Raw genomic sequence first — 13910 nt, forward strand, 5'->3', positions numbered from 1 at the left:
GGGGACACCATCACAGGGCCTAATAACATCAGCCACACTATCAGAGGCTCGTTCACCTGCACATCCACCAATGTGATATATGCCATCATGTGCCAGCAATGCCCCTCTGCCATGTACATTGGTCAAACTGGACAGTCTCTACGTAAAAGAATAAATGGACACAAATCAGATGTCAAGAATTATAACATTCATAAACCAGTTGGAGAACACTTCAATCACTCTGGTCACGCAATCACAGACATGAAGGTCGCTATCTTAAAACAAAAAAACTTCAAAACTTCAAATCCAGACTCCAGCAAGAAACTGCTGTATTGGAATTCATTTGCAAATTGGATACTATTAATTTAGGCTTAAATAGAGACTGGGAGTGGCTAAGTCATTATGCAAGGTAGCCTATTTCCACTTGTTTTTTCCTAACCCCCCCCCCCGACGTTCTGGTTTAACTTGGATTTAAACTTGGAGAGTGGTCAGTTTGGATGAGCTATTGCCAGCAGGAGAGTGAGTTTGTGTGTGTGTGTGTCCCTGGGAAAAAAAGGGGGAGGGGGTGAGAAAGCCTGGATTTGTGCTGGACATGGCCCACCTTGATTACCATGCACATTGTAGGGAGAGTGGTCACTTTGGATGAGCTATTACCAGCAGGATAGTGAGTTTGTGTGTGTGTTTTTTGGAGGGGGGTGAGGGGGTGAGAGAACCTGGATTTGTGCAGGAAATGGCCCAACTTGATTATCATGCACATTGTGTAGAGAGTTGTTACTTTGGATGGGCTATTACCAGCAGGAGAGTGAATTTGTGTGTGGGGGGGTGGAGGGTGAGAAAACCTGGATTTGTGCTGGAAATGGCCCAACTTGATGATCACTTTAGATAAGCTATTACCAGCAGGACAGTGGGGTGGAGGAGGTATTGTTTCATATTCTCTGTGTGTATATAAAGTCTGCTGCAGTTTCCACAGTATGCATCCGATGAAGTGAGCTGTAGCTCACGAAAGCTCATGCTCAAATAAATTGGTTAGTCGCTAAGGTGCCACAAGTACTCCTTTTCTTTTTGCGAATACAGACTAACACGGCTGTTACTCTGAAACCTGTAAAGCTGATAGTAATTAATATAAATTATAAGCTAGGAATTGTAGAAAATTGATAAGGGAAGCAATAGCCAGCAGAGTTACAGACAGTAAGAAGTATTTTATAGTATATTAAGAACAGAAAGACCCCTAACAATAGTATCAGTCCATTACTAGATGAAAAATGGTAGAATTTGTCAATAATGCACAAAAGGCAGAAGTGTTCAATAAATATTTGTTTTATACGTGTTGGAAAAAAATGCTATATCATATGATGAGAATGAAACACTTTCCATTCCAACAATAACTCAGGAGGATGTTAAACACCAGCTAGTAAATCTAGACATTTTAAAATCATCAGTTCTAATTTGTATCCAACAGTTTTAAAAGATCTGACTAATGAGTTTGCTGTACCATTAATGTTGATTTTCAGTAAGACTAGGAGTGCTGGGGAAGTTCCAGAAGACGGAAAGAAAGCTCATGTTGTGCCAATATTTAAAAAGGGTGCTTGGGGAATTATAAGCCTGTCAGCCTGACATTGCTTCCAGGTGAAATAATGATGCAGCAGATATGGAATTTGGTTAATAAAAATTTAAAGGAAAGTAATATAATTTAGATCAAATCAACAATGGATTATGGGAAATAGATCTTGTCAGACTAATTTAATATACATTTTTTGACAAGATTACAAGTTTGGTTGATATAGGTAATAATGTTGCTGTAATATACTTAGACTTCTGTAAGATAGTTGCCTTGAATACCAGGTCTAATTCTCATGCCCACAATTCAAGAAGGATGCTGACAAATTGGAAAGGATTCAGAGAAGAACCACGAGAATGATTAAAGCACTGGAAAACATACTTCACAGTGAAAAACTAAAAGAGATCAACCCATTTATCTTATAAAAGAGAAGGTGAAGGTGTGATGTGATACAATGTATAAATACCCATATAGTGAACAGAAAATTTATAATAGAGAGCTCTTCAATCTAGCAGACAAAGCCATAACAAAAACCAGTTGCTGAAAGTTGAAGTTAGATATATTTGGTCTAGAAATTAGGCACAAATTTGTAACAGTGAGAGTAATTAATTATTCTTAATTAATTAAGAACAATTTAGCAAGATTTCTGGTGGATCTCCATCACTGGAAATTTTTAAATCACAACTGGAAGTTATTCTAAAAGATATGCTGTGATTCAAACAGAAATTAATTTGGGAAGTCCTATTGCCTGTGTTGTGTGGGAAGTCAGACTAGATCACAGTGGTTTCTTTTTGCCTTTATAATCTATTAATAAAAACAAAACTGTAAATACTTTTCTAATATTATTTCTTCATGGAAACAAGTGCTGTAGTTGCCACAGGGATATTAATTAGAAATTAGAGGGGAGATGTCTATGAGACAGTTTTTTAAGATATGGCTATGAAAACGTAAAACATACCTGAGTGTTTGCTTGAAATTGCTCAGTGCTATAAGTTTCCTTCTCAAAACCTTAGCATTGCCAACCCCAAGCATTGAAAAATCATGAGTCAGGCCCTCCAAAATCATTAGAATTATTAAAAAATAATAATAATTTTGGAGTTTTTTATTTGCATTCTAGGGCTGAAACCTTATGGGACCCCTGGGTCACATTTTCAAGGTTTTCTTCACAACTATGAGGGCAGTCCTATCAGTCCTCATCCTCAAAGAAACCCAAACACTTTCAAAAGATGAGCTTGGAATCTTAAATTAATTACTTTGCTAGATACTGAAAATCATGGACTGAACAGAGACTCTGGATTATTACAACAATCGGTAACCCACTAACCCCCCCATTTTTATCCTCTGACTTCAAAGGTTTTAACAGACCACTCTGCCTTCCTTTGAACAGTCCCTTACAATATGTGCTAACTACTTATACAAAACAATCTATTCCACCTTGCATTTAGATGTGAAGTGATGCTGGGAGTTTTTTTCCTCAGACCTGAAGAAGAGCTCTGTGTAAGCTGCAGGGCCATAACCAGGGTGGGGCAAGCTGGGCAGCCGCCCAGGGCACAAAGCTACGGGGGGTGGAAAAATTATGAAAAAAACCTGGAACGGAGCACAAATATGCTTGCTCACCCGAGGCATTAAAATGCCTAGTTATGCCTCTGGTAAGCTTGAAAACTTGTCTCACTCACTGGCCATGTCTACATTAGTGAGCTTACAGCTACACAACTGTACCGATGCAGAGAGCTCTCCCGCCAACATAATTAAACCAATAAGCACCAATAAGCACCAATAGCTATTTCGGCAGGAGAGCACCTCCCGATGACATAGCTTTGTCCACACAGGCGTTTCAGTCAGTGTAACTTATCATGTGTCACTCCAAGGGGTGTTTTTTTCACACCCCTGAGCGACATATACTGACAAAAGTGCTAGTATAGACATAGCCACCAACAGAAATTGGTCCACTAAAAGATATTACTTCACCCACCTTGCCTCTCTATTGTAAATGACAGGTTTCAGAGTAACAGCCGTGTTAGTCTGTATTCGCAAAAAGAAAAGGAGTACTTGCGGCACCTTAGAGACTAACCAATTTATTTGAGCATAAGCTTTTGTGAGCTACAGCTCACTTCATCGGATGCATCGATGTAGCTCACGAAAGCTTATGCTCAAATAAATTGGTTAGTCTCTAAGGTGCCACAAGTACTCCTTTTCTTATTGTAAATGAGTAACACGGACAGATGTTCCCTGCCGCCCCTTAGAGCTCAAGGGCTATGACAAAATGCAACAGGTGAATGAACACACAATGGGTGTGAGGGGACAAGGGATTAGTAAAAATGAGTGTGTTGGCATAAATCAGTAGGCTCAGTGGTCACTGTAGTTACAGGTATGTATCAAGCAAACCCACAACTCACTGCCAAGGAACCCTTACCCATCCCAATATTTCAGTGCGAGGGGCCTTTCAGCCCCCCTGGCACATCTGGATGCCCAGGCCCTTGTCCCTCCCATTTCCCAGTAGCGCCAGAGGCCCCTCACTCCCCATTACCCATGCCAAGGGCCCTTTACCCCCTATATCGTGGTGCAGGGGCCCCTAAACTCCCATTTAACCCCTCAGGCCCCCTCTCTCCCTCATTTCCCAGGAGCGCCAGAGGCCCCTCATGACCCCCTCCCCCATATATCAGTTCCAGGGGACCCTCAACCGTTATATCCCAAGAGTGTCAGCAGCCCCTCACGCTCACACCGCCATCACAGTGCCAAGGACCCGTCCCCTCGTAGCCCAGCCACAGTTCCCTTCCCGCACGCTTCCGGGGCCTGGCAGCCGCAGGAGACTTGACGTCCCATCGGACCCCACCCCTGAGTCTCTCTCCTCCCGCCGGTTGCCAGGGAGCCACTGTTGCCATGGTGGTGCGCGGGATGCGCATGCGTCCGCTGGCGGAAGTACCCGGATATAGCAGGAGGAGGCGCTATCGCCGCCATCTTTGCCAGGAGAACAGTGAGCTGGTAGCGGCTGAGCATCCCGGACTCATCAGCCTTCATCCACCCCGTGTAGTCCCCGTCGCCGCCCCGTCTCTTGGACATGGACGATCGGGAGGACCTTGTGTACCAGGCTAAGCTAGCTGAGCAGGCTGAGCGCTATGATGGTGAGAGCCGGGAGGACGGGCGGGCCGGGTAGTGCCGGGGGAAAAGGGAGGGAGCGGCCACAAAATGGCGGCGGCTGGGCAGGGGGGCAGAGGCGGCGAAGGGGGGGGCATGAACAAAATGGCGACAGGGATTGTCCCGCGGGTTGAGGGAGCCAGGAGTAGGGGACTAGGGTGAACGGGCGGCCTAGCCCTGGGGGTTGGTATCTCGGGTCGGCTGTGGCGGGGGTCGGCGGCGGCAAAAGCTGGGAATAAAATGGTGGCTGGGAAGGGCGAGTAGGGGGAGGGGACCCACCCCCCGGCTCGATGAAGCCCGACAAAGGGATCCTGCGTCCTTTCTTGTGCCGTCACTAGTGCGAACAGAGGTGGTTCCTCTTACTCGAGCCCTGCCCGGCACCTGGCCGAAGACGGCTGGTTCAGAGTGGCTGAGCCCCGTGTAGTGGGGGCCAGGTCACTTCGTCGCAGTCAACGTCCAGTCCCCGTCCTCCCCCCTCCCCCCATCTGTGATCGGGGTGCCTGGCCCTTAGTGGGCCCTTCTTTACCTTCTCCACCTCCTTCCCAGACCTGGCCCTCGAAGGTGCCTCTCCCTTTTTTGCCCATCATAGTATAGTGATGTGTCTTTTTAGGTTATCGATTTTTTTTTTTACCCTCTGTACTCCCCTGGCATAGGCTATGGAGTTTATTAAATACAATGTACTTCTCCCTGCTTGAAGTAAATGTAAATCTTATTAGTCTTTCATTTTACGCTTAAAATTATTGTAAGTTAGAATGCTGTTTTTCCTAGGCCTTGTATTTTTTTCTTTAAAGTTCATGGGCTATGCTGATTAAATATTTGTAAGGTGTTAAATATTTCTGAGCACTGAAGGTGTTCTTCCTGAACCTACACTTAGGTAATATATGCTATTGGTGGGATTTGAAAAATCTGTTCGTCATGCTTACTTTAAACCCTTACCTCTCATTTAAAACTAAATTAGATTTGTCACTTGTGAGTGAAAACAAACTGAACGTGAAAGTAGTGCAAACCTATAGAATACAGGCTTTCTGATCGGTAGGCAGTCCATTCTGGTGCCTTAGTTGCTGCTCATAGCTTTCCCAAGTGACAAGACAAAAATTGATCAGGATCTTTCCTACCATTACTGCTGTTCAGAAGGGGAGGGAACTAGGTCAGGTTCTCTCTGGAGCTACTACCATTAGCAATATATGCAAGTACTGGAGGAATATATTGCGGGGGCGGGGGGAGGACATAAAATGGAGCCATAAGAAGTGATAAGTCAAGGAAATGCTTTCCTTTGGAATAGCCATGAGGCTGGGGGCATGCTAGAACAGTGGTTCTCAAGTGGGGGGTCTGTGTACCCTTGGGGGTACACAGAGGTTTTCCAGGGTCTACGTCAACGTAGATATTTGCCTAGTTTTACAACAGACCACATAAAAAGCACTTGCAAAGTCAGTACAAACTAATATTTCATACAATGACTTGTTTATACTGCTCTATATGCTATACACTGAAATGTAAGTACAATATTTATATTCCAGTTGATTTATAATTGTGTAAAAATGAGAATGTAAGCAATTTTTTTAGTAATAGTGTGCTGTGACACTTGTATTTTGTTAGGTTTCAGAGTAGCAGCCATGTTAGTCTGTATTCGCAAAAAGAAAAGGAGTACTTGTGGCACCTTAGAGGCTAACCAATTTATTTGAGCATAAGCTTTCGTGAGCTACAGCTCACTTCATCGGATGCATTCAGTGGAAAATACAGTGAGGAGATTTATATACACACAACGTGAAAAAATGGGTGTTTATCATGCACACTGTAAGGAGAGTGATCACTTAAGATGAGCTTTGATGTCTCAATTTGTAAGCAAGTCATTTTTAAGTGAGGTGGAACTTGGCGGTACGCAAGACAAATCAGAATCTTGAAAGGGGTACAGTAATCTGGGAAGGTTGAGAGCCACTGTACTAGAGTAATTCAGAATTAAAATATTTCTTCTTTCCAGTAGCTGTAGAGGGATTTAAAACATTGGCTATCTTGTAGACAGTAACTGATACATAAGGCCTTGTTGACAATACTCGGTTACATGGTATATTGGCAAATCATAGTGTAGATGCAGCATATATTGGCAAAATCACATTTTGGTGGTATAACTACATCAACACTAGGGTTTTTGCTGGCATAGATATGTTGGTTAGGGGTGTGATCTTTTTTAAATTTTTCTCCTTCGTGGTCCTAACCAACCTAGCTATGCTGGGAAAACTTACATGTAGATCAGGCCCAATTTGAAGCCCCGAGCAGGGACTGTGAAAAGCACTTGTAGGTATTTCTCCGTCCTTCTCCATAGCTTTTTGAGGAAGAGGTATGCATCTGCATGGCATTTCCCTTAGTGTCTGGTAATTTTTCAAATTCTGCTATAGGCATCTGCAGTGCAAAGTAACCAGCCCTCCTGATAGGCAAATCCTACAAATTAATATTTTAATTTTTACTGAGAAGATTCCCCATCTCCTTTTTGTGCCTCTATGAATGCCTGTTCAGGAAAAAGGAAGCAGAAACTGGATAGTTCAAGAGGTGAAAGGTTATGTATTATTACACAGTGGTATGGCTGGTAATGAGATTTTCAGTTAATCAGGCTTTGCTAGAATGCAACATTTTTCTGTAGAGTCCAAAGCAATTTGTTGGAATGGCTTTGTAAAACAAAGGGACAATGTCAGGTTAAAATTATTGTTAGAAATGCGTTTTTTATCTGTGCTTACCTTGCCATATTCATTGCATATGTGGGGAATACATGCACCTACATTCCAATATCCAGTATTGTGATGGTATCAACAATGCAAGAAGATGATGAAATAAGTAGATAATCTTGATTTGTCATGAGGATGTGAAGACAAATGCAATGACTTTTAAACTATTTAGATATCTATATAACACTTTTTATCTATAGATCTTGAAATGTATCATTTCAGTTTTACAGATGGGGAAACCGAGGCATAAGGTTTGTACAAGATCACACAGTAGGTTGATGTCAAAGTTGGAAAGAGACCCCAGGTTTCCTGACTCCCAAATCTTGTGCCCTGTCTATTAAGCCATGCTCTCTCCTAGTGTTTTTATAAACTGCTTACCAAATAATGCATCTTGTAATGTAACTAATAAAACACAAAGCGTGCCAATTCTTGGAAGATCTCACTGGTTTAAAGCTGTTACCTCAAAGTAAAGAATAACCTACTTGAAATGACATCGTTGATACAAAACATTGTTTGGGAAACAACTGGTAAATGAGATCTGACCAACTGACTGACTTAGCCAAAATCAAGGTGAATTGATTAAAATCATAGGTTGTAGTTTTTGTTAAATTTTAATTGTCATTGCACTAGAAACGTATCTTGTTCAGGCGATGAGATTGCTTTGTCTGTTAATGCTGTTTCTTCATTTTACATACTAACTGTGTTTTGTGTATCAAACTGAAGCTTTATTGTGTTACACTAAATAAGACCATTCTTAAATGTTCATATTGGTTGAACATAAATGTCTTGTGAAGGTAATAAATATTACAGAATATCACTGAAGCAAAGACCTTAGGATATGGGTAAGAACATTATACAGAAATATAATAGCAAGATTTAAAAAAAAAAAGTAATGTAAACTCTCATGCATTACTGTATAAACCAGTTAGCCAAAGACTCAAAGTAATAGCAGTTTTTTTGTTTTAAGTACATTAAAAGCAGGAAGCCTGCTAAACAACCAGTGGGGACACTAGACAATGGAGATGATAAAGGAGCACTGAAGGATAATAAGGCCATTGCGGAGAAACTAAATGAATTCTTTGCATCAGTCTTTACGGCTGAGGATGTGAGGGAGATTCCCAAACCTGAGCCATCCCTTTAGGTGACAGATCTGAAGAACTGTCCCAGATTTACATGTCATTAGAGGAGGTTTTGAAACAGACTGATAAATTAAACCGTAATAAGTCACCGGGGCCAGATGGTATTCACCAAGAGTTCTGAAGGCACTCAAATGTGAAATTGCAGAACTACTAACTGAGGTTTGTAACCATCATTTAAATCAGCTTCTGTACCAAATGACTAGAGGATAGCTAACGTGATGCCAAATTTTAAAAAAGGGCTCCAGAGGTGATCCTGGCAATTATAGGCCAGTAAGCCTGACTTTAGTTTTAACTAGTTTGCCCAATACTAATGCTAAAAAAAATTTTAGTACACAGGGTAAGAAAAGAGCGTACATCTGGGTATAGTGCTTCGATTATCCACAAATACAAAGTTTTGTTTTAAAAGTCATAAGATACATGTAGTGCATAATCAGCAATAACCCAAATTTAGGTGAATAAAATTAACAATACAGTTTAGATATTAGCATCCAACTATTTGGGTATATCACTCATGAAAAGTTTATACAGAGAGTTGGTTGTGGAAAGCAAAATATATCAATGAGTGAAGATTGTCCCTCAGTAATTGAGAATTTAGGGTAGGTTGTCCATTTAAAAATACAATCAGAACAGAATTGTCAGACACACAGATGAACATAATTTCTTGGGGACAAGTCAGCATTTTTTTTCTTTTTTTGTAAAGGGAAATCATGCCTCACCAGTCTACTAGAATTCTTTGAGGGAGTCAACAAGCATGTGGACAAGGGGGATCCAGTGGATATAGTGTACTTAGATTTTCAGAAAGCCTTTGAGAAGGTCCCTTGCTAAAGGGTCTTAAGCAAAGTAAGCTGTCATGGGATAAGAGGGAAAGTCCTCTTGCAGATCGGTAACTGGTTAAAAGATAGGACACACAGGGTTGGAATAAATGGTCAGTTTTCAGAATGGAGAGAAGTAAATAGTGGTATCCCCCAGGAGTCTGTACTGGGACCAGTCTTATTCAACATATTCATAAATGATCTGGAAAAAGGGGTAAACAGTGAGATGGCAAAATTGGCAGATGATACAAAACTACTCAAGATAGTTAAGTCCCAAGCAAACTGCAAAGAGTTACATAGGGATCTCACAAAACTGGGTGACTAGGTAACAAAATGGTAGATGGAAAATCAGTGTTGATAAATGCAAAGTAATGCATATTGGAAAACATCCCAACTACAGGTATCAAATGATGGGGTCTAAATTAGCTGTTTCCACTCAAGAAAGAGATCTTTGCGTTATTGTGGATAGTTCTCTCAAAACATCCGCTCATTGTGCAGCGGCAGTCAAAAAAGCGAACAATGTTGGAAACCATTAAGAAAGGGATAGATAATAAGACAGAAAATGCCATATTGTGTCTCTGTAAATCCATGGTAAGCCCACATCTTGAATACTAAGTGCAGATGTGGCTGTCCCATCTCAAAGAAGATGTATTGGAATTGGAAAAGGTTCAGAAAAGAGCAACAAAAATGATTAGAGGTATGGAACGGCTGCCATATGAGGACAGATCAATAAGACTGACTTTTCAGCTTGGAAAAGAGACTGGGGGAGATATGATAGAGGTTTATTAAATCATGATGGGTGTGGAGGGAGTCAATAAGGAAGTGTTAATTTTTACTCATAACACACGAACTAGGGGGTCACCCAATGAAATTAATAGGCAGCAGGTTTAAAACAACCAAAAGGAAGTTCTTCACACAATGCACAGTCAAGCTGTGGAACTCTTTGCCAGAGGATGTTGTGAAGGCCAAGACTATAACAGAGTTCAAAAAAGAACTAAAGTTTGCGGAGTATTGGTCCATCAGTGGTTATTAGCCAGGACGGGCAGGGATGGTGTCCCTAGCTTCTGTTTGCCAGAACCTGAGAATGGGGGGGGGGGGGCGTGGATCAGTGCTGCAGATTACCTGTTCTGTTCATTCTCTGTGGGGCACCTGGCATTGGCCACTGTCGGAAGACATGATACTGGGCTAGATGGATCTTTGCTCTGACCCAGTGTGGCTGTTCTTATGTCATGTGTTCTTAATCCCTAATTAAGGGGGGGGTCAGAAAAAACTTTCTTCCTTAATTAGGGAACTTTCCAAGATGGCTAGATCAGGGGTTCTCAACTTTTTTTCTTTCTGAGCCCCTCCCCCCCCCCCCCCCCACCTGCAATATGTTATAAAAACTCCACAGCTCACCTGTATCACAACAACTTTTTTGTGCCAGAGCCGGCATTAGTGGGTAGCAAGCAGGGCTCGGGCTCTGCAAAGCTAAGTTGCTCAGGCTTTGATTTCAGCCCCAGGTGGCAGGGTTCGGGGCCCTGGGCTTCAGCCCCGCTTGGTGTGCCTTTGGCTTTCTGCCCTGGGCTGCAGTGAATCTGCTTGGCAGACCACTTGAAATCTATTTGCAGTCCCCCAGGGGGCCCCGGACTCTTGGTTGAGAGCCACTGGCCTAGATGAACTTCTGGTCTGGCAGTTTTGGTGTTTTCTGTGTAAAATGGGCTAATGCTCTTTTCTGGTTAAGAGGTAACTTGATTTTGGTCTGTAAGTACCTATATGTGGAAAAGATTTTTTGATAGCGTGCACTTTAATTTAGCAAACAAAGGCATAATAACAACATCCAGGAGCTTGAAACTAGACTAATTCAGACTAGAAATTAGGTGCAAATCTTGTAACAGTGAAGGGAATTAACCAAAGGATCAATGTGTGGGGGGTGAATTTGCCATCATCTGAAGTCTTTAAATCAAAATGTCTTTCTAAAAAATATGGTCTAGCTTACCCAGAAGTTATGGTTGTGATGCAGGACTCACTAGTGAGATTCTGTGGCCTTTGCTATGTAGGAACTCTGACTAGACTAAAATAGTGGTCCAGTCTGGCCTTAAAATCTGTTTACATGTGAAGTTAGTCTACTATGGAAGCATTGACAGGTTTCAGAGGAACAGCCGTGTTAGTCTGTATTCGCAAAAAGAAAAGGAGTACTTGTGGCACCTTAGAGACTAACCAATTTATTTGAGCATGAGCTTTCGTGAGCTACAGCTCACTTCATCAGATGTTTACCGTGGAAACTGCAGCAGACTTTATATACACATGGAAGCATGTTTAGTTTGCACAGTCAAGTACTCTAATCTTAGGAAATGCCAGATTTACAGTTGCCTATGCAAGCTTAAATCTGCCCCCTTCTGCATACGCATTATGATAAAATTGTTTAATTACATGATCACATACTGTTTTTTTCACAGGATCGTTGCCTCAGTCTCTGTACAAGATGGATGGTGCTCAGGGAATGAGGCAGCTCTTCAGTATTTCCTTGAATCCTTGTTCAGTGGTTAGCCCCATACGTTTTTCACTGTACAGTATCCAAATGCTACAGTGACAATACAATTAATTTATTCATGGCTCTTCTGTGGTCCTCACCAATCTGAGCCTCTCATACATTAGTGAATATTTCTTCTCCATTCCCTTGCAAGATATCAGAGTATTTATTCCCATTTAACAGACTGGGACTTGAGTGCTTAATGTAATTTTGTATTCAACTTCCTATACTTGAAAGAAAAATGGCACATAACAGAACTTGCTTTTGTAATTTTAACAGTCCCAACTGCCATCATGCACCAGCAGCAGGATTTGTTGAGCCTTAAACACTCAACACTACAGCACAGACCTATACCACAGCCAAAGGGCTAAATAAGTTAGCTATCAGAGAAGATATGTGGCCCAACCATTGGAAAAGGATACAGCGCATTGAAAGAGTGGTTACATATGCAGAATTATAGCTCCATTTTACAGACAGTATAGCCACAAACAAATAGATAATAAACTTTGTGGGGGCAGTATGGTTATGTGACTGAGATTTGGATATCGGTTCTATTCCCATCTGTGGAGCCTGTTAAGGCTTTGCTCTAGCTTAAAGATTAAGGACACAGAATTAACACCAGTAGTGAGCCTAGTTCAGGGGTGTTAAATTCATGCAGAGGAGAGGGCTAAATGTTTGTTTATCCATAGGCTACAGTTTAAATTCAGGATTGTCTACTCACATTGCACAAGGGATGCCCGTTAGAGATTTGCACAGAGATGTTTGTGAAAAACTAAATATTATTTCCAGCTCTCATGTCTTTCGTTCAGTGAGGAAAATTCTGCTCCCCTTTTGGCCATCACTATTTTGGGCCTTTGTTTCTCTTCCTTACCCACCCTCCTTTATCTGTTTTGCTCACCCTTCCTTATCTTTGCGTCTCCTGTTCTCTCTGCAGCAACTTCCAATTCCAACCCAATGGGCTTCCCTCCCACCTCCAACTTCCATCTGCTAAAATGATCAGCGAGTCAATACTTAATCTTGACACTGTATTTTCATCATTGAGTTCTAGAGTTGACATTCCAATAAGATTAGTAGGGGAGGGGTTAGGTTGCCCCCTCATTGTTTCAAGTGGTCTGCAGACTCAGGCAGACATCACTTCATTGTTTATGCTTGGTTCATATTTGGAAGGTAATATCTCTAGCCATAAGGACTCGAAAGAGTTTTTTAATACGAAAACTGAGATTATGCGCAGACTGGGTATGTCCTGTGTACCTGATCTGGTTTATGGTCTGTATGTTTGACACTCCCCCCTCCATTTGGAAATCATGGTATCCTGGTTCCCTTTAGTGTCTCTTTCCAGAGGTCAAAAGGTTAGGAGGTGTCTGTCCCACCCAGAGATTCTCCTGTGTGTGGACTGCTTAAGTTAGAACTTGGGATAATGCATGCATAATAGTAATGGAATAGTGAATAGGCTTTTGTCAGGAATCCATAAGAAAGCTGTGCTGTTTGAAATAGAGATGGGCATTGACAATTTTAAACACTATAACTCTCCTAAATTTGAACAGATTTTCATAAGATTAGAAAAAGGAACCACTTCACCCCAGGAGTACCCTGCCAGATTTCAAAATGCTGCTACAAACCGTGGAGGGTTGTTGTTGTTTTTTTTCTTCTTTTTTTTTAAAGATGCAAGAATTTTTTTTATAACTGATAGTGATGGTCAATCTAAATATAGGGAATACTGTCACTTCAACTTAAACATTTTCTTTTTTCTTTTTTTTGGTGTTTTTAACTTCTGCTTGTTCTTTACATTTGACATTTAGTTCCTGTGAAACTTTGTAGATTATATGGTGAGTGGAGAACTAGTGAAATTATATCATCAGAGCGCAGATAGTGAAAATTGATCAGTTAAGAGACAGAACTTGTAGTTACTATTTGTATGCTCTTCTAATACCTTTTTCACTTTAAGTGACTCATTTTGGAGAACAGATGCTTTGTTAAAGGACCATCTCCTCCTCCCTCATATCCCTGTACTCCATTTAAAGTGTGAGATCTAATGATACAAGACATCTAGTAGGTTCTCCT

General features: G+C 41.5%; 1 protein-coding gene across 2 annotated transcripts in view; it reads left to right on the forward strand.

Annotated features, from left to right (window-relative positions):
- Positions 1–4471: 4471 nt before the first annotated feature.
- YWHAE (tyrosine 3-monooxygenase/tryptophan 5-monooxygenase activation protein epsilon) overlaps positions 4472–13910 on the forward strand; it is a 60587-nt gene continuing 51148 nt past the window's right edge. For both annotated transcript variants that reach the window (XM_075120672.1, XM_048824268.2), the window contains exon 1: positions 4472–4659. In XM_075120672.1, coding sequence (XP_074976773.1) covers positions 4596–4659 — 64 coding nt within the window. In that variant the 5' untranslated portion in view covers positions 4472–4595. The remainder of the gene's footprint in view (positions 4660–13910) is intronic.

Source organism: Caretta caretta, chromosome 17, assembly GCF_965140235.1.
Source record: "Caretta caretta isolate rCarCar2 chromosome 17, rCarCar1.hap1, whole genome shotgun sequence".
Classification (NCBI taxonomy): Eukaryota; Metazoa; Chordata; order Testudines; family Cheloniidae; genus Caretta; species Caretta caretta.